General features: G+C 47.8%; 1 protein-coding gene across 3 annotated transcripts in view; it reads left to right on the forward strand.

Moving 5' to 3' along the window:
* SNAPC4 (small nuclear RNA activating complex polypeptide 4) overlaps positions 1-20780 on the forward strand; it is a 32449-nt gene extending 11669 nt beyond the window's left edge. For all 3 annotated transcript variants that reach the window (XM_080989723.1, XM_080989722.1, XM_080989721.1), the window contains exons 9-24: positions 757-829; positions 999-1163; positions 2190-2337; positions 2851-2957; positions 3976-4070; positions 4249-4343; positions 7140-7225; positions 8775-9206; positions 10917-11009; positions 12150-12378; positions 13220-13290; positions 14784-14891; positions 16219-16243; positions 17327-18921; positions 19274-19398; positions 20282-20780. In XM_080989723.1, coding sequence (XP_080845849.1) covers positions 757-829; positions 999-1163; positions 2190-2337; positions 2851-2957; positions 3976-4070; positions 4249-4343; positions 7140-7225; positions 8775-9206; positions 10917-11009; positions 12150-12378; positions 13220-13290; positions 14784-14891; positions 16219-16243; positions 17327-18921; positions 19274-19366 — 3415 coding nt within the window. In that variant the 3' untranslated portion in view covers positions 19367-19398; positions 20282-20780. The remainder of the gene's footprint in view (positions 1-756; positions 830-998; positions 1164-2189; positions 2338-2850; positions 2958-3975; positions 4071-4248; positions 4344-7139; positions 7226-8774; positions 9207-10916; positions 11010-12149; positions 12379-13219; positions 13291-14783; positions 14892-16218; positions 16244-17326; positions 18922-19273; positions 19399-20281) is intronic.
* Positions 20781-20943: the final 163 nt, after the last annotated feature.

A 20943-nucleotide genomic window follows, 5' to 3' on the forward strand; every position in this document is an offset into this window, starting at 1 on the left:
TTTTAAATAAAACCAACAGTCAGTTAGCAAAGGCCTGTCAGAATATCTTCACCTGCTAGCAGGAAAACAACAAGGAGGGATGTTGTCTATTTTCTCTAGCAAAATTATTAAATTATTAAATTTATCAAGGGACATTATTAAATTTGTTTATGTTACCTGCCTTCCATTTTATGAGGCCTGCTGAAATTCTCTAGATGGCAATGACCCTAAATGATTCCCTGTGCCTAAGCATGTTGTTTGTTGAAGCAGAAAAATTGGCAAAATATACAAGGGTTAAGGATTATTCTTTTAATGAGTCAACACCTTTAGTAGCACCATCACCTGTGCCCCAGACTTATGCCAATGAGTGATAAAACATTTCCCATTACCAAGTAGAATTTTTCAACCATCTTACAAGAAAGTTCACCATGGCATCTGATTGGTTGTGACTATAGCACACGTGATCATCCCTAAACCTAACTAGATATCATTGTTATTATGTAAGAATTCTGCCTTTGTATTTAGCTAGGTTGCAGATCTTGTCTAGTTTCTCTAGGAAGGGAGTTCCAAAGCCTGGGAACAGCCGCCATCAGTACGGCCCTCTTCTGCGGCTCCACCAAGTGGGAATTTGGGCCTGTGAGGGTGCCAGAACTGAGAGTTAAGGTCCCATCTTGCAGCGCTTGGTGGGAGAGCAAGAGGGCGGTAGCACAGCTCAGCCTGCTGCCTTGGGTGCTGGTTTCTCCCCTAAATGTCGCTTCTGTCTCTTGCGGAGTCTAGCCAACTGCCGGAGGGATCTTTGTTGGGGAACAGGTTGGATGAGCACGACTGGGAGAAGATCGCCAACATAAATGTGAGTCGTTGTGGGCAGGGGTGAGGTGGGCTCCCCTTCATTGCTTAAAAATTGTTTGTGATGGGGCAGCTATGGAAGGAGGGTGGCCCCTTGCGCTTCATGTGGCCTGTGGCCTTTTTATTCGTGGTGCAGGCTGTGCGGTCCCTTTTACTCTCCCGCATCTCCCTAGTTTGAAGGAACCCGCAATGCGAAGGAGTTGAGGAAGTACTGGCAGAACTTCGAGCACCCCAGCATCAGCAAGAGGGAGTGGAATGAGGAGGAGGTCGAAAAGATGAAGGAAATTGCCACCAGGCACAACTGCCAGGACTGGGAAGCCATCGCCCTGGAGTTGGGGGTGAGGCCCATGGATCGGGCTCTTGACTAGGGGTGGGAAGGAGTCTGGGAAAGGCACTGATGCTGCTGTGCGAATATTATTCATTGTTATTTATTTAGAGCAGTGGTTCCCAAACATTTTAGGGCCCCATCCCCTTGGTTCCACAAACACATCCCCAGTGCCCCCCACCCTACCCTTGTAAAAAGCATTACAGTGGTACCTCGGGTTAAGAACTTAATTCATTCTGGAGGTCCGTTCTTAACCTGAAACTGTTCTTAACCTGAGGTACCACTTTAGTTAATGGGGCTTCCTGCTGCCGCCGCACCGCTGCTGGAGCACAATTTCTGTTCTCATCCTGAAGCAAAGTTCTTAACCCAAGGTACTATTTCTGGGTTAGCGGAGTCTATAACCTGAGGTACCACTGTATTCAGAATAGTGTTGTGCTATGCCTACCCAGGAATAATACACAATAAAGCTCAAAACAGTCCCAGTTGAATGCACATTCATTTAAAATCCAGTTAAAGCTATTAAGTTTAATTAATTCAAGAAAATTGATGCAGTTGAACCAGTGATACTAGTCTGATTGTTATTTGCACACCCTGCTGTCCCCTTGCCTATTAGTGCCCTCCTGTGGAATCCTATTCCCCCCTGCCCCCAAAGCATTAAGGCAATGCATCCAGATAGGGAGTAGATCAGTGAACAAAGAACTAATCTTAGAACATAAACAATGGCCTTTAGAAATTAAGTGGGGAGGTTAGCAGTTGCTAAAAGTTTGGGTTAAGTAACCTTTTTAAGGTTGGTGCCTGGCAGTTTTGTGAGGGGAAGGCATTCCACAAGTGGAAGAGCCCTCCTAGTACTATGTTGATGCTTGGCCTGTTTTCCTGCAGTGCCCTCTTAATGTGCTTTTTGCACCAGACGCTTTCTCCCTGAGAAGGCCAACTTGGGGAACTCTTAACATGGACAGCTGCTCCACCTGTGCCTCCTCTTCCCTCTCACACTTTTGCTTCCTCTCCTCACCCCTCCTCTTTGCTTTCCTGTACTCTCCAGACACAGCGCACAGCTTTCCAATGCCTGCAGAAGTTCCAGGCCTCCAATAAGGAATTCAAGAAGAGTGAGTGGAGCCCAGAAGAGGACCAGATACTCCTGCAGCTGGTCCAAGAAATGAGGGTTGGGAAGCACATTCCGTACCGGAAAAGTAAGTAGTGTCCCTGGGAGAAAGACCCTCTTCCTCGCAATGCCAGTACCTCCCCTTCTTTCATAGTTTTCCATGTCAAGACTGTAGCCTAGCTGTTCCTGGATGAGGAGAGCCTGATTGCTGTAGTCCATGCGTTTGTAACCTTGAGGAAGGACTACTTCAGTGTATTCTGTGTGGGGCTGCCCTTGGTTCTGGCTTGGAAGTTCCAGCTGGGGCATAATGCTGTGACTAGACTGAAGACAGGAGCTTCTGGCTGAGAACATGGAACACCCCTGTTAAAACAGCTGCATTGGCTGCCCATCTCCTACCAAGCCAAGTTAAATGACCTTGTATTACTTTGCAAAACCCTGAACAGCTTAGGTCCAGTGTACCTCTGGGATCACTTGAACACTTATGATAGCCCAGTTTGAACACTGAGATCCACTGGAGCATTGTTGGCTGCTCCCCAAGTTGATGAGGCTCGATTGATGACAATGAGAAACCAATGAGACACCCTCTTCTATCCATCTACAGTTGCCTATTATATGGAGGGCAGGGACTCTGCCCAGCTGATCTATAGGTGGACCAAGAGAGTGGACCCCAACTTGAAGCGAGGAGCCTGGACTCCAGAGGAAGATGCTGTAAGGCCCTTTCCTGTTGCCTTTGGGGGTGGGGATTAGTGTAAACCTAATAAGCTGATATTTGGTCCATATAGCTCAGTATTGCCCACACTGACTGGCAGTAGCAACAACTCTCCTAATAGTTCAGTCAGGGAGTTGCTTCCTAGCCCTACTTGGAGATTGGACCTGGGACCTTCTGCATGCCAGTCAGGTGCTCTATCACTGAACTATAGCCCTTTCCCTTTAGCATAAAGTTAGATACTAGTCCTCAAGGTTCTGAACAAAGGGCTGAATTAAATAGGAATATATGGGAAAGTGCTTTATACTGAGATGGATGAGAGAGATATACTGATGGGTCTTCAGAGACAGCAAATACTATATATCCTTCAAATTTATCGGAGAAATGTTAAATTAAATATCCTCTCCACAAGCATTCCTGTTTGGAAGGTGGAGCAAAAGCATTTTCTGTCTCATTCAGAAAGGGAGCCTAGTCTCACCGAGATTGGGTGGGTAAGGCTTTCTGATCGAGCAACATCATCTAGCATCACTACGGGATTTCAGTAGGTTGTTTCCATTGCTGAGCTACTACTAATCGATAATAAAAAGTGTACAAGGTCTTTGTATTTTAGACTATTGTTTGGGCTCAAGTCCAGTGATAACAGAGCAGGTGATACTGGAAACAATATGGGAAACACTTTCCTAAAAAAGGTAGACTGACTTAGAGCCCTGCCAGGCATGGAAAGAGCAGCTTTACTCTCCACAGATAGGCATTGACACTTCCAGCGCTGTTGTCTGCCTCCTTGCTCTAGGTCATCCCACCACTCACATTAGGAAGTGTGGCTCTAACCACTACACCACCACTACCTCTCTCCAGCATAGAAGAGAGACATTAGTGCTTATTTAGACTGCATGTCTAATGCATTTCTGTGTTTTTCAATGCAAGTTGCTCAAATACCTTTTAGGTAGCAAGTGACCACTAAGCTTAAATAATAATAAATGTCATGTGAAGAATCGGCTTTTGTGTGTCCCCTTCCCGTAGGTGCTGCTGAAGGCTGTTGCTAAATACGGAGCACAGGACTGGTACAAGATTCGGATGGAGGTGCCCGGCAGGAATGATATCCAGTGCCGAGACAGGTCAGTGTCCCCTTCCCTCACATGGAAGATGGAGCAAGCTTGTTTCTGCTGCTCCAGAGGGTAGCGTTCAGACTGACAGATTGATTGACTGAGTTGAGGTGCAGTGGCCTGAGGACAGAAAGAGTGTAACACTCTGCAACATCTTTTTTTTCTTGCCCCCCCCCCCCAATTGCTGCAGGTATTTGCATGCCCTGCACTGTGACATCAAGAAGGGCAAATGGAGTGAGGAGGAGGAAATGAAGCTCATCGAGCTGACTGAGAAATATGGCGTGGGTAAGGCGGCTCTTCCTTGCAGGGAGTTGGACTAGATGACCCTTAGGTGTACCTTCCAGCTCCACAATTCTATGATTCTATTACCTTGGAAAGTGGCAGACTCTTTTTCCTTGGGTAATTTTAAAACTTGGGGCACAGAAATTGTAGTTCCTGGGATTTCATGGCTAGTGTGCAGTCTGAATAATAGTCAAGACAAGTCATGTAAACTTTATTGGCATCACATAGGAAATTCAGAATACATTCAGAATAAATAGGCCAGTGCGATCTCATCGCCATTTCAACAGTACAGTCATTTGCCAAAGGGAAGAAGAGGTGAGCAATCTCTTTCATCTCTGTGGGTCTCCAGCAAGTGCAGGATCTTGTAGCGTACTTCAGCGACAAAAAATCAAATAGAGGAACTTAGCTACTGTCTTGGTGAGCTCCTGGTCTCTCCCCTGTAATAAGAAGTTTATAACCTCTGTCTCTGTAAATTCTCCTAACCTCTACTTTAAGGCCTTTGATTTTGTTATCAGTCCACTCGCCGAACCTCGATTTCTTAGGTGGCCTGTGCAAGTGAGAATGGGGCAGTTCGGTTATTAGGATGCCCATAAGCTCCTCAAACCAAGCGACTCTAGCTACAGGAGAAAGTTCACTACTCCCTACTGAGATCAAGTGAGTCACACAATCAGAATACACCAAGATTTGGAAAGACGATAGAGTATGCTCGTTAATTCGAATCCTTATGTACTGAGGACATGGTACCTGGAGGAGTGGATTGATTAAATTTTATGGCACTCTCAATGGAAGGACAAATTTACATTGAAGGGAGAGATGATCACTAAGCATAGGATCGCCTATGTGGAACTCAAATCACATGGGGCAGCAATTTAGTGGGGACCAGAATATAGTCTACCACACTATTTCCTTGTGGGGAGAGGAAGGTAAAGTTCTCAGAGCCTTCCCAATCTGGCAGCCCATTGAGCCACACCAAGGCTCTGGTGGTAGACAGCTTGGTGAGCCGTAGGCCTGCCAGGTTGATTTCTAAGTCCCATGATTCTTGTTCCCATAAGCAGAAGCCAGGAAGAGCCGTAGAGTCCAAGATCTCCCAAGCTTTTGTATATACTTCCCTCCCTTGGCCTAGGTGGGCATTAAAATCCCCTGTCAGGACAATAGGTAGATCAGGGCAAATGGTGCCCAAATTCTTGAGCATGTGTGCAAGGAGATCCTATTGATGGTTCTTGGCTATGGCAGTAGAGGTGGGAGGAATATACACATTGACCAGTAACATGACCTGGCTCTCCAGCTCTATCTTTGTTGCTAAAAGTTTGCAATTTGCATAGCCAAGAGAATGTGTTCACATTTTATATGGGGGGCCACCAGGGTTAGCAAGCCACCGAGAGCCTGCCTTTGTTGTGGAGTTTGACTGCTGGAACTGCAAAGACGTTATAGCTGGCAAAGTCAATGTGCCGTGTTGACCAAGTTTCTTGTAGACAAACTATATCGTGCTCTCTTATTAACTTAACAAAGTCAGGATAGCATAACTTTGAGGACCATCCTGCCACGTTCCACTGCAACTTCAGGGAAGAATGTTGCACTGGGTTCCCTACCTTGGCACAAGTGGGTGTCATTAGATTGACTATCACTAGGGGCCCCGGGCGGCACCTGTAGCAATTCCTCTAGTTCCTCAGGGGTGCCAGTTGTTAGAGCATGGTCCCTGGTGTTGGCGCTTCTTGAACTGGCTGCTGTCAACTCCTTGTTCAAAGTCAAGTAGCCAAGTTTGGGGGCAAGATCGCTAGGACAGAGCATCAATGGGAATGTCCGTCCCAGAAATTGTTCCCGGGAGTTCTTCTTCTGTTGAGGTGTCCTCTAGTGCCAGCATAGCCAAGTCAACATTTGCAGGGCAAGATGAAGGTTGAGGAACTAAAATATTAACTTCTTGCAGATGGGCTTTGAGGCAGTCCCACACAGGTGGAGAATAGGTTGCTTAACAGTTTGTGATACATCCGGCAGGTTTGGCATTATGTTATCTATCGGGAAGGTTTCTGGTTAGTCCTTGGCTGGGGGCAGCTCAGCGCTCGGGGTGACCGGCTTCCCAGTGTGCATCTCCTGATTGAGTTCAGACAATCCCCCAGACATCTGTGTAGTTTCTGATCTTGCTTGCTCCTCCTCCATAACAGTGGACAAAGTCTGTTCTATGGACAGAGGTGAGGATGAAATATCTATAGTGTCATACATGTTGATTCGGCGTATAGTTGGATCCAGTCCCTTGGTCTGCAAACGCATTTCTTGGTTGAGTGAGTCTCTTACTGGGGATTCCTCCTGTAGAAAGGCCAGTACCTCCTCTTTCCCAGACCTATCATTATTCGTATTCCTGCTGCCCACATTAGCAGGTTCATGGGGGTTTGTCCTAGGCTTGTTGAGGTCATGCATCTGAATAATAGTAACAATAGTTGTGCTGCCCTATTGTCATGCTACATGTCCCCTCAGCCTGCTTCATTGGTGGTTTTTAAGCATCGGTTGGATGACCATCTGTCAGGGATGCTTTAGTTGTGATTTCTTCATTGCAGGGGGTTGGACTAGAGGACCCTTGGGAACCCTTCCAACTCTATACTTCTAAGATTCTAAGATATACCAGGTGCTGGGATCCTTTAGCCCTCTGGATGTTGCTTGGCCACAACTCTCATCAGTCCTAGCAAGCATGGCCTATGACCAGGGAAGAGGAGAGGAGTTGTAGTTCAGCAACACCAACAACACCCCAGTGCAGGTGTTTTATGGTGGGTGAAATAGCTGACCTGCTGCTTCTTCTTCTTCCTAAAGGTCGCTGGGCAAAGATAGCATCAGAGTTGCCCCATCGCTCGGGGACTCAGTGCCTCAGCAAATGGAAAGTTTTGCTGGGCTATCGGGTAAGTTCAACTTCTAGGGTCCTTTTGGGATTTAGAAGTGCTCCCATAAATATAAAAACATATAAGCAGAGCCATCTGCATAAGGTCAACAGCAGTCATCCAGCATCCAGTCCTCACAGGGGCCAGCCAGATGCCCCAATGGGAAACCCTCAAGCAGAACCTGAGTGAAATAGCAACTCTCTGACTGTTGTTTCCCATTGTCCAGTATTCAGAGGTACAGTGGTACCTCGGGTTAAGTACTTAATTCGTTCCGGAGGTCAGTTCTTAACCTGAAACTGTTCTTAACCTGAAGCACCACTTTAGCTAATGGGGCCTCCCGCTGCTGCTGCGCCGCCTGAGCACGATTTATGTTCTCATCCTGAAGCAAAGTTCTTAACCCGAGGTACTATTTCAGGGTTAGCAGAGTCTGTAACCTGAAGCGTATGTAACCTGAAGCGTATGTAACCCAAGGTACCACAGTATAGTGTCCGTGAGCATGAAGGTTCTGCTGTCATGACAGGCCACCTTAAGAAAAGCTTGGCTGCTGGATAAGGCCAAAGGGGGCCCATCAGAGCCCATCATCTTGTCTTGAAGGTGGCCACCCAAATATCCCAATGGGAGCCCACAAGCAGGACCTGAGCACAGCAGCACTGCTCTCCCCACATGGGATCCCCAGGAACTGTTATTCAGAGGCATTTACTCCTCTAACAAGGGAGGTAAAACTTTCTCTGCAGTTTTCAATAGAGCTCATTTCAGCAGTTTGTTCACCCACATCCCTAGGTTACCAAGGCAGGGTGGGGAAAGGGTGCAGTCAGCTTGGAGGAAACTGCCTTATTTTGATGGTGCCTTTGGACCATCTAGCTCAGTATTGTTGACGCTGACTGGCAGCAGGGGCTCCCCAGGATTCCAGTCATAGAAATCCTTCCTGGGACCTTTTGCATGCAAAGGAGATTAAAAAATATATTTTTTAAAAAAATATTTATTCCCCACCCATCTGGCTGGGTTTTCTTAGCCACTCTGGATGGCTTACCGCACATAAAATGCTCTACCACTGAGCTTTAGCCCTTCCCTGAAATAATAAAATATGGTATTCAGAAGCATTACCATAGCGGCAGAGCATAGCCATCACTGTCTCCTGTTGGAGTTTAGTTAACCGTGCTCTGTATGAGGGACTCTACTCTACTCCATGAATTTATCTAAAGCTGTGTGTGCCATGTGTGCTGCACGGCCAATTAAGAAAGATAATCGCCCAATAAGATCAAAACCTTCACAGTTGTTTGCATGTTTATTCAAAATCAGATTGAACCCATCTTGTTTAATTATTCCAGCAAAATTGATGAATTTGATCCAGGGGCGCCAGCTTTTAAAGTCTGATACCTATTATTTCCACCTCCAGGGCCCCCCTACACCTCCTTGCCTCTTAGCTCCCCCCTATGGTATCTCATTGCCCTCTGTGGAAACAGTCGCTCTAACCACTATGCCACCAACGCCTCTTGAAATGTGAACTGGCCATTGCAGCTGTTCTTGCGATTAATCTGAGGTTGCTCTTTTTTCTGTCTCTTGTTTCCAGAAGAGGAGGCGGAAGCCGAAGCAGGAGGGCTTCACCCACCGAAAGCCCCGGCAGCCCAGCCTCTGCTTGTCCAGCAGCGAAGATTCTGACCTAGAGCTGTCCCTGGAGGAGGAAGAGGAGGAGAGTGTGGAGGAGGAGGCAGCCAGGACCCACAAGGCCATGGCTGGTGGGCACTGGGAGGTGCCCAGCATTGACCTCTGGGTACCTACCAGGAAGGGCATATCATCAGAGAACCTGGCCTCTGTCACGCTGCTGTCCAAGGGCTTCAATGTAGACCAGAAGCATGGGATGTTCCCCAGGGTCCTGAAGGCGGGGAAGGAGGAAGAACAGCCCCAGAAGGCAGAGGCTTGTCCCCCTGCCATTGCTCCTCCCAGTGATTTGCCCCCTGCCCTGATTGAAGCAAAGGAGAGCTTGGTGGAGGAAGGCAGCAAGGTACGTGGGGAAGGGGCCCTGGCTCAGAGGCAGAGCATCTGGCCCAGGTTTCTGTTTCTTCAGAACCAAGATCTTACTTTAGTTTTAGGGGAAAGGCTGTATCTGGTAGGTGTCTGCTTTGTGTTCAGTACCCAATGGTAGGGCTGGGGGAAACCCCTGCCTGAAGCCCTGGAGAGCAATTGCTGCTTGTCAGTGTTGAAAAAACTGATCTCGGTGGACATATTCCGTCAGAACCTTGAGGATTGTTATAGTCTTTATGCTGAGGGGAAGGGATGCACTTCAGTGCTTAGAGAATGCTCCCTGCCTGTAACCCTGGAGAGCCGCTGCTAGTCAGTTTAGAGACAGTGCTGAGCCAGAGAGACTCCAGGGTTTGACTCCGTAGAAAGCAGCTTCCTTTGTTCCTCAGAGCCACGAGGTTTAGAAACTTACTTCATGTTAAAGGGAAATGACCAGCTTTGTATGTATATGAAGCAAAGTTCCTTCTGCATCTGTTCATTGCTCAAGAAAAGGCAGAGGGAGAAACTTCTTTCCAGTACCTCGTCCTGTATGGAATCAAACCCAGACCTGTAAATGAGCTGGCTTCCATTCCTGTGGCAAATCCCAATGACCTTTCTGCTATCAGGCAGGGAAAAGCTTTCTGCAGCTGGTCCATTTCTCCATTTCTTCCAGGCCCACAAGATCAGTTTTTGTGCTCATGTTATTATTTTCCTACAGAGAGGAGGGGATCTTGTCCCTCCCACTCACTCCACTAGGTAGGAATATGCAGATTCTGAGCTGCACTTACCCTGTAGTGGGAAGGTGGCCCCTCCAGTTCCCATATTGCCTTGCTCCCAATGCAGGTCAGGTGACAGGCCTCTGCTGTCACTCAGATTTTCATGAAAAGATTTTTCTTCATGGAGAGTCACTCTTTATCAATACTAGGAAATCAGTGAAGGGACTTGTAAGAGAAAAGAGCCACAGAATTCTGCCTTTACCAAGAGTTCTGCTATTGGATTTGGCAGATTGCAGTGGCTTAGAGGGTGCATTGCTAAGTGTTATGAGGGTCATAAAGGAATTCCATATCTATAAAAGGTGCCTGGAGGTTCTAGTCCTCATTAAAATATCCAATTATGTATTATTATATTCTCTGTTATAACTGTATTCCAGAGTGAGTGGTACCAAGAACCCCGTGTAAGATTTTGGGCTATTTTCTGTTGAGTTGTAATGACAATTTGAGCTACCAACATCATAAAGGTAAAGGTACCCCTGCCCGTACGGGCAGTCTTGCCAGACTCTAGGGTTGTGCGCTCATCTCACTCTATAGGCCGGGAGCCAGCGCTGTCCGCAGACACTTCCGGGTCACGTGGCCAGCGTGACAAGCTGCATCTGGCGAGCCAGCGCAGCACACGGAACGCCATTTACCTTCCCGCTGGTAAGCGGTCCCTATTTATCTACTTGCACCCGGGGGTGCTTTCGAACTGCTAGGTTGGCAGGCGCTGGGACCGAACGACGGGAGCGCACCCCGCCGCGGGGATTCGAACCGCCGACCATGTGATCGGCAAGTCCTAGGCGCTGAGGTTTTACCCACAGCGCCACCCGTGTCCCTGAACCAACATCAATTCTTTTGAAAATATAAAGATTTTCTGCCTGTGACTTTCTTTCTCTTAAATGAAAATAGATTGGGATCTGTGTTTGGCTGATGGGTGTTTCTCCTTCCTGTTTTCTTTGCAGAATCCCAGGAGGATGAAGGACTCCTGGAGGGTGTCTTTGGCTTATGTGAAATGTGTGTTGAGGAGAAACAGCTATGAGTTGCAGCGGAGAAACGTAAGTCTCCCTCCCATGGTTCAGAAGCTCCTCCTGGCTCTCTTACGTTTAGGATAAGGAACTTCCCTTGAGAGACAGTGTAGTGAAGTGGTTAGAGTGTCAGACTAGGGACAAGGGTTCAAATCTCCCCATTCAGCCATGAAGCTCACAAGGTGACCTTGGGTCACAGTCATTGCCTCTCAACCTACCTCTCAAGGTTGTTGTGGGGATTAAAAGAGGACTAGGACCTGGGAGAGACCCAGGTTCAAATTCCACTCTGCTGTGACACTGACTGGGTCACAGTCACTGCCTTTCAGCCTAACCTGCCTCACAGAGTTGTTGTGGAGGAGGAGGACAGAACCATGTATGCCACCTTGAGCTCCTTGGGGGAAAAGTTGGGATATAAATACAGTAGATTAGATAGGTAGATCCCCACACTTTTCTTGCCAATATGCCTGATGATATTTAGAGGCATTCAGTTCAGATTGGCTGTTGGGCGTCAGAGTTAAGCCAGCATGATGGGGCAGTGGACTTCGTACCTTCCCCCATGTGAATGTGTTGCTGTTGTTGTTTCTAAAAATACGTTCAAATGGCTTTTAATGAGGCCTGCTTAGTTGGATGAGTCTGTTTCATTCTCTTTCTACCAAGATACCCTCTTGCTTTCAAGGCGGCTTTCAACAGTTTTAAACATACTGTATTCCAGAGTTTATTTGTTAAATTTATAACCTACTGTTTCTCCCTGAGGAACTCAAAATGGCATACATGGTTCTGCCTCCCTCTTTTCTTTTCTTTTTAATATTTACAATTAAAGCAGCTTAAAGAAAACACCTCATTGGGCAAGCAACAGCAAGAGGAACACACATCAGGCTGGTACAATAAAATTAGAAAACTGAACATACTTCTGTCCATGTTTTTCCTTATTGGCATATGTAATCACACCAGACCCCTCTCTGCAAATTTATCCTTTTTACTTGGTGACCTGGAAGTGCGTAGTTTGTTGATCAGCTTTTATAGTAAAGCCACTTCCCAAACTTTTGAATGCTGAAAAGTGTTGGCTCCTTTCAGGTCTCTCTAGAAATGAGCCGTTGTGGCCCTAGTGGACCTGAGTATCCTTCGGGCAGAGGACAGGATTTACTCCTCTCTATCTCTCTCTTTCCACAGCAAGAAATCAACAGGAAGAAGCGTTTTGCCTTCACATCCCAAACATGTCTTGCAAAATCCTTGGCACCAGCCAGCAGAGAAGGAGGCCAGCCCCAGAAGGGACAGAAGGATGGGATGTTGAAGACCACCCTTTTCCGACGGCTGATGGTGGCCGTGATTCCCTGGGCTGGGAGCCTGGTCCAGGACTGGGCCCAGCGCCTCAAGACAGAAGCTGCTCATAGGTCTAAAGGTCCGACCACCAGCAACTTCTGAGCAGATTCTTCTTCTTCTGTATTTGACTGAAGTGTGTGTGTGTGTGTGTGTGTGTGTGTGTGTGCACAAGTGAATGTTGAATACATGATGGTTAAGCCCTTTCTTGGGAAAGCTTAACTTCACGCACATAGCAAAACATTTCAGATCAAGGGGACAGAGTGACTCCCCTATAATTTGGATGTTGTTTTTTTTAAGAGAAAAGGTATATACAAGGCAACATGATAGAAGTTTATAAAGTGATGCACAGCATGGAGAAAGTGGAGAGAGAAAAGTTATTCACCCTCTCACAGTGCTAGCACTCAGACATCCAATGAAGCTGAATGTTTGAAGATTGAAGACAGATAAAGTCCTTCTTCATGCAGTGCAGAGTTAAACTGTGGAGTTTACTCCCAGATGAGGCAACCTGGATGGCTTTAAAGGAGGATTGGACAGATTCTTGGGGGAGAGGGCTTTCGATGGCTACTAGCCAGGGTTGCTATTCTTTGCCTCCACTGACAGAACAGTGGGCCTTTGAATATCAGTTGCTTGAAGCCACAGGAGGGGGGAGGGCTCCTGTGCTCAACTCCTGCTTGTGGACTTCCCATAGGGCGGTGTGGGTGGCCATTGTGAGAACAACAGGCTGGACTAGATGGGCCACTGGCCAGGTGCAGCAAGCTCTTATGTTCTTAATTTTTTTTTATCCCTACAGACATAATATTTCAGTTTGAGCAATGAGAAGCATGGCATGAAGAGAGGAGGAGAATATACAAAGTGCTTTTTCTTTTTGGCTCAAGGTTCTGGTCCTGTTGATGGACTCTCACTTTTTTCTTTCTTTCCAGTGGAATTAATCTCCAAGCGGCTGCAGGCTGCCTGCCTCACAAGCACACCCCTCTTCACCCTCTTCATCCAGGTGTGTGTGGGGGGGAGTTCTGTGGGAATGATGTGTGTATCACCAGAATTAGTTTAGTGGAGAGTCTGGTAATCAGCTAAGGCTCCTTGATGTGTTTTCTAGAAATCTTCAGAGGAAAGACCACTATGGAATGACAGGGCACAGTTAGAATCATAGAATTGTAGAGTTGGCTGGAGGGTCATCTAGTTTAACCCCCTGCATTGCAGTAATCCTGCCCAGTGCAACCCTGGGTGGGCTTGAACTTACCAGCCTTCTGGTTTAACAGGCAGGTGCACTAACCCATTGCACCACAAGATGTAGTCATTTCTACCAACTTGGATGGTGCTCAACCTTAGTCTATTTGCTTCACAGTGGCTACTAGCCACAATGACAATGAATTACCTCCACTGCTGGAGGCAGTAAATGTTTCTGAATTCCACTTTATGGGAATTGCAGGTGGGGAGCATTGCTGTTGTCCTTGGGTCCTGCTTGGGGGCTTCCCTTTGAGGTGTCTGGGCGGCCCCTGATTCAGGTAGGTAGCCGTGTTGGTCTGATGCAGTCAAAATATATTAAAAAAGTAAAAAAAAATGTCCAGTAGCACCCTAGCAACCAACTAAGTTTGTTCTGGGTATAAGTTTTCATGTGCATGCACACTTCTTCAGATACAGTGAAAGAGAAGTCACCAAACATATATAGTGGGAGGGCAGGGTGGGGTTTTTCTCAGAAGGGTAGTAGATGCATTGACTCAATGGGTATTGGATTCCTGTCTCATTACATATGCTAATCATCTGCATACTATCCCTTGCTTTTTCTTGTAGGATTCACTGCAATCATTAACAGTCACAGGTTTATCCTACCCATTGAGTCACTCACCCATCTCCTACTACCCTTCTGAGAAAAACCCCACCCCACCCTCCCACTATATATAAGGGTCTGGTGACTTCTGTTTCAGTGTATCTGAAGAAGTGTGCATGCACACAAAAGCTTATACCCAGAACAAACTTAGTTGGTCTCTAAGGTGCTACTGGACAATTATTATTATTTTAATATATTTTGGGTGGCCCCTGTGAGGATAGGATGCTGGACTAAATTGTGCTGATCCAGCAGCCATGCGCTGACTGTCCAGAGGCAGTCTATTTTGATTCCTAAGTTTTTAGGACGGTTCTGGACCAGATAGATCACCCTTGGCCTAATCTCACAGCCAGACTCTTCTTAGGTTTTATATATACTGACTCCAGTGTTCAAGGCAGGTCATGTCTCTGAATGCCAGCTGCTGGGAATGACGAGTGGGGAGAATTGCTGCTGTTATGCTCAGTTCCTGCTTGTGGGCTTCTTCCCATTGAGGAATCTGGTTCACCACTGTGAGAACAGGTTGCTGGACTAGATGGGTCCCCTTGGCTGCAGGGCTTTTACGTTCTTGCCATCACCAAGCGTAAGCTGCATTGGATTATTTGCTTTCTTTTGAGCCTGCCTTTTCTCTGCTTAGTCTGACTCTGCCTGTGGGACTCTTGCAGCTGCTCCAGATTGACATCCATGGCTGCATGAAAGTCATCCACAGGAGGAAGACGCGGCAGAGGGAGCTGCTGAAGTCTGCCATTGGGGAGGCAGAGAAGACTGAGCAGGTATGATTTCTATTTAATCATAAAAATATTTGTGCCATTAAAAAAAACTATCAAAGTGTTTGTTTACAGCAAACAAACAGATATTAAACCACACAAGAAAAAAACGCTTTGAAAAGTTAAAAACAGACCTCACCTAACCAGTGTGGAAGAATGTCTTCCTAATTGCCTGCATAAGCCTGGAGGAATAGTGAAGTTTTCAGCAGGCATTTAAAAGCTGGCACAGAAGGTGCCTTCTGAATCTCTAGTTGCAGAGAGTTGCACAGGACTGGGCCAATGGCACTCAAGTTTCACTTTGTTGTTGCTGCTGTCAAGTAAGCCTCACCAACTCAGGGAATGACTGACGATGCTCCTGTAGATGATCTCAGAGATCAAGCTGTGATATTATAAGGGTTAAGGCAATCCGTGAGGTATAAAGGACCTAAACTGATCAGAGCTTTATAAATTAATACAAGGACCTGGTTCAATGGGAAATGGGCAGCTGGTGCAGCCGTTTTAACAAGGGGGTCCCTTGTTCTCGACCAGAACTTCTCACCAGCCATCTGGCCACAGCATTCTTTTATCAACTGGAGCTTCCAAACCAAACCCAAGGGCAGCTTTATGTGATCTCTGCCACATCTCCTTTTCCAAGCTCTGCTGTGTCTGTATGCTTCACTGGAGGTTTTAAAGCAGAGGTTGGGTGACCATCGGTCAGGGATTATTGAGCTGTGATTCTTGCATTGCAGGGAGTTGTGCTGGATGAATCTTTGTGGTCCCAACTCTACAGTTTTATGATTTGTAGGACGTTTGAACAACATTGATTGCTGGAATCAGCTTGGGGGTTGTCGAGCAGGGACTGCCGCACTCTTCATGGCGGCTAATATCATGAGTTTTCCAGATCAACTAGACTTTGGGTTGATTGCTTGAAGCTCTGTCATGGCTTAGATACATAGACCTGTGGGTGGTTCACCTGCTTCACATGCCGAAGCTCCCCAATGGCAGTTCCAGGTAGGGCTGGAAGAGACCCTGGCCTGAAATCCTAGAGAGTCTTGCCTGCCAGTCAGTGTAGACAATACTGAACTGGATGGAGCAATGGATCTGACTTGGTATAAGACAGCTGCCTCCTTCCTATTTAAATCAGTACCACTACAGCTCCCATCATCCCTGACCATTGGTCATTCTGTTTGCTGAGGATGATGGACTCCCAACTTCCATCCTCAGTGGCCAGCATCTGGAGTGCCCCTAGACCCATTTCACTGGTAACTGGGCAGGAGAAATTCTTGGAAAGGAGGTAGACATGGGCCAAAGCCGCCTGCAACCCAAAGCAACTAATTGTTCCCTTCTTTTGCAGGCCCCCTCTGCGCAAGATCCAAAAGGTATTTGTCCTTTTCTGTTGTTCCAAACTAGTCTCGACAGTCCAGCCAGTCTACACAATGGTGTTTCGGGTTAGGAAGAGCTGCCCATCTCCTCTTTTGCAAACCCCTTGCTTTGGCCTGGCCTGGAGTGGCCCATTAACCTGTTTCCTGATCAGGGGAGAAGAAAGTGGCTGCCATTTTTTCCACATGGAAAACACGGCCGTCGGAAGCATCCTTGCTGCTCTTTTGTGAATTTCATTTGTATTCCACCTTTCCTCCAAAAAGCTCAAGGTGGTGTGTGCAGAGTTCTCATCCCATTTAACCCCCCTCACAATAACCCTGTGAGTTAGGCTAGGCTGAGAGGCAGTGACTGTGACCCAAGGTCACACCCAGTGAACTTCATGCCCATGTGGGAGATTTTAACTTGGGCCTCCCAGGTCCTAGACTGGCAAACAAAAACTGGAGAGTTGCTGTTGCGCTCTGGTCCTGCTTGTGGACTTTCTGTTGAGGCACCTGGTTGCTGCCATAGTCCCGTGTGGCCCAGCCATGGCAGAGCTTAGTAGCGGGAGAGGCCAGCCAACCAGCCAAGTCTCAGGGGGATATTTGCCTAGAGGCAGAGTCCGTATGCAAGGTTCAGTCTAGTCCTAAGGTCAGGAGTATCTCAGTTCACATAGTCCAGGGTTCAAGAAAGGCGAGAGTCCAAGGTCACGAAAAGCAAGAAGCAGCAAGGTCTGTCCGGGACAACAAATGTTGTTTCCAGTAACTGACTGAGGCTGGAAATCCTGCTTAAGAAAGCTGGAGCCTGCTGGTTCACATCAGGAACAAGAAGGCTGTTCAGCAGCAGGTGAAGTCACTTTGCCTCCTGCCTCTTCAGGCTGCTGCTCAGCGGGTGAAGCCAATTTCCGGTCCATGACACCTGCTCCTGTGAGGAGAGGATGCTGGACTATATGTGCCCCCTTTGGCCTAATCCAGCAGCCAGGCTCTCCATAGCTTCTTATGGAGCCTCCAGGCCCAGAGGCAGGCTACCTTGATCCCAAGGTTTTTAGGGCATTTGGCCACTGCGAGAACAGGATGCTGGATTTACATTCTTCTGTCTTTGCCCAGCCCAGTCCAGGAATGTCCAGGTGGCCGTCCAAAACCCAAGCAAGAAGCTCATCCCCCTGAAGGCCAAAGAGGGGCTGGTTCCTGCTTCCTCGAAGAGGGCCCTTTCCCCGTGTTGCCCAATCTCCAAGCCCAAGACTGTCTCTGAACTGCTGCGGGAGAAGAGGCAGCGGAAGGTCCCACAGCTTCTCTTGCACCCCTCGGTAATCATTCAGCAGCCAATGGTTCCAGCCGGTGCCCAGGTGGCAAGCCAGCTGCCATACACCAGGGGGTCACCATTGCCAGCACTCCCTCCAGTGCGCTCAGTCCCATCGCTGGGAAGTCAAGTGAAATCTCCGGAAACAGGGAGGGGAGAGGATCCCCCTGGGAATGGCAATCAAGACAGCAGGGAGGCTGCAACCGGCACAAGCACTGCCGCACCTTTGGCGCACCCAGCACCGGCAGGGCAAGCTACCCATTTGCCCACCTCTCTGAATCCTGCTGGTATCCAGGGGGCTCTGTGCCTGCCTCATGTTGTTTCGCAGCAGAGCCCAGCCAACACAGTGCCTATAGCACTGGCGTCACCAGGAGTGGTCTCCCAGCCTGGGGCCAGCGCAGTCCCCGGGCAGCAGGTCCTTCCCATCACCTGGGTCTTGACCACGCAGGGCCTTGTCCCCATGACCATTGTCAGCATTCCCAACCAGGGAAACCAACTGCCACCCACAAAAGAACCACCCAAAAACCTGGGCCAAGTGGCCAAGGCATCTTCTGCTCTCATGGTTCCAAATGCTGCAGGCATGGCTCCAGCGGCCTTTGTGCCACAGAAGCCACACCCGGTGGCCACTTGTGACAGCCCACAGAACCACAGGGGCTTTCAGCAGAGTGGCCTGTCGCCTCCTCTCCTGCCTGCCACCTTGTGCTCCACGGCACCCCCTTTGCCTGACATTTCATTGGGCAATGCCCAGCCCTGTCCTGTTCACGTGAAGCCGGCACCCCTCCAGAACCAGGTCTCCGGAGACAGCTCCCACCCTGCCACCCTGGGAATCGTCCAGGACCCAGTAGTTCAACCCCACCCTGCCCCGCTGCAACAGGACAAGATCACCCCTGACTACAGCTTCATCTCTCTCAAAGAAGCGGCGGTGACGAAGGAGTGGGCCAAAGGAGGGCCAGCAATGCTGCAGCCTAGCCTGCCTTACATGCCTGCTTTCCTGTGTAGCTTGAAAGCCCTCTCCAGGCTGCTGCTGAACAAAGGGGCCCTGGAGCACAGCGTGGTTTCTCTCGTGGCCTCCGGAGAGGAGGTGGAGGGGCCTGGCCAGCCAGATCGCAACACCCAGCTTCGGGCAATGGTGCAGCAGAACCTCCAGGACAACCCTGCCTACCAGCTCCTGAGAAGCCGCTTCCTGGCCGCCTTCACCTTCCCAGCTGCCCTTGCAGCACTGGCTCCTTCCAGGGTGACGACAACCCTATCAGGCAATGAGTGGGGCAAAAGCAGCCAGGAGGAAGACTCATGTGCGTCACTGTCACTGTCCGAGGAAGAAGAAGAAGAAGGTGGTGAGACTGGGGCAGGATCCTGTGGAGCAGCAGCGGGTGAGCCCTGGGAGGCAGCGGAGGAGCAGGAGGTAAGCCTATTTATTTTAAACAATTTATCCTTGAGGCGGGGGGTTGGACTAGATGATCCATGGGGTCCCTTTCAACCATACAGTTCTAGGATTCAAGGCTTTATATCAGTGGTTTCCAAAGTGAGTAGCACTATCTCCTGGGAGTTAGTGAGATTACTTTGGGGTGGGAGATGCTAAAAGGAAAGGAGGTGGTGGTGGGGTGTTGGAGGTGGTGATTTAAGACTCCTGCTAAGTGATTTTAAATCAGGAATTTGGAAATTAGTGTCACTTCATCAAGCCCATCCACCACATTAAGAATTTTAATAGAATTATATTATTATCTCATGCACCTCTCTCTCTTTCTCTCTTGCAGGAGGCAGGCATGGGCAGTGCAGAGTTGGACCAGCTCAGTTCCTCTGGGATTCGGAGAAGCTCCCGGCTAGAGAAAAAGCAAAGGCAGCGGTGAGAGGAATCAGCTCAGTAGCTCCTTGGATCAAGGTACCTTCTCTTTTTGGCTGAGTTTTTTCACTTCCACCCAGAAAGCATGTACTTACAAAAGAGTGAAGCCAGCACACTGGAACGTATTTAGCGTTTATCTAGCTCAGTGTGGTCTGTACTGACAGGCAGCTCTGGCAGTTCAGGGTTTCATGCCTAGGGGTCTTTCTCCCCATTTCCTGTCTGGAAACACTACCGGTGGGGTTTAGCCTGGGACCTTCTGCATGCAAAGCAGGTGCTCTAACCCAGTGGTTCCTGCCTTCTGCTTTCCATCAACTCATCTCCAGCGCCCCTACCTTGTAAAAAGCATTATTTGGAATAATGGTTTGCACAACCCACTAAGGAAGATAAAGTTGGGATGGCCATTTGTCAGGGGTGTTTAGCTGCAATTCCTGCATTGCAGGGGTTGGACTAATGACCTTGGTCCCTTCTAATTCTACAATTACATGATTCAAAACAGTCACAATTAATTGTACATTTATTCAGAATCAAATCAGACCTTCAGCAAAACTGATGAACTTGATCCAGTGATACCAGCTTTTCAAGTCCGAGAGTCACTTAGGAGTCTTAGATACCACACTTAGGAACAAATTCACTGTTCAGTAAATTCTTAAAGCTGGATGAAGTTTCCCATTGCCTGATTTAAAGTCACTTAGCAGGAGTCTTAAATCATCAGCTCTGGTGCCCTCTGCCTTCCCCTTGCCTCTTAGCAGCACCCTGCTCTCCAGGGGGGTGTTATTGCCCACTTTGGGTACCACTGCTCCGGCCACTGAGCTATGTCCCTTCCCAGTGTTTCTCCATCAGTAACAAGTGCTTTGACCCTTCCCATCACCCTTTCTTCTAGCGTAATTCCAAGTGTGAATCTTTGTCTCTGCTTTTTGTTTAGGCATCTCCAACACCTCAGAGACAGAGAGGGTGGTCTACCTCAGCCCTACCACTAGCAATACTTCAGCACGCCAGTTTGGAACTCTTTTGGTTTACACAGTGACTTACACTTATTTGTAATAATTTTGTGTCTGTGGTCCTCTGTGTGGGAGAGAATGAACTATCCTGTATATTTCCCTTTTCCAACTGATTAATGGAGTTTTCATTCACTGTGGGAGAGCAGCCCCCTTTGTTTTGGGTAGCCACAGATGTATTAGCCATAAAGCCCAACGTCATAAGATTTCTTGATGGCTGTGGTGGGGGTTTAAATAGTTCTCTATTGTTATGCCCTTTAAAAATACCAGACCAGAGGATTTTGTTTTGTTTTGTATATTTGTACTGTTGTACATGTTTAATTGATTTTGTTGTTTTCCTGTAAACTGCTTTGAGGTTTTTTGTTTTGTTTTGTTTTTACAATCAAGCAATAAATTCTATGAACTAAAAATAAATAAAAAATAAATCTTCCAGTGATTATTTAGCTGTGGTTTCTGCATTGAAGGGGGTTGGACTAGATGACCCTTTGGGGGACCTTTAAAACTCTACAATTCTATGATTCTGTGATATTTGGACCACAGAAGAGGGGAGCGAGGAAGGTTTGTATGCTTTGTGCAAAAAGTTCTTACT

Source organism: Podarcis pityusensis, assembly GCF_964106645.2.
Source record: "Podarcis pityusensis genome assembly, chromosome: Z".
Taxonomy (NCBI): domain Eukaryota; kingdom Metazoa; phylum Chordata; class Lepidosauria; order Squamata; family Lacertidae; genus Podarcis; species Podarcis pityusensis.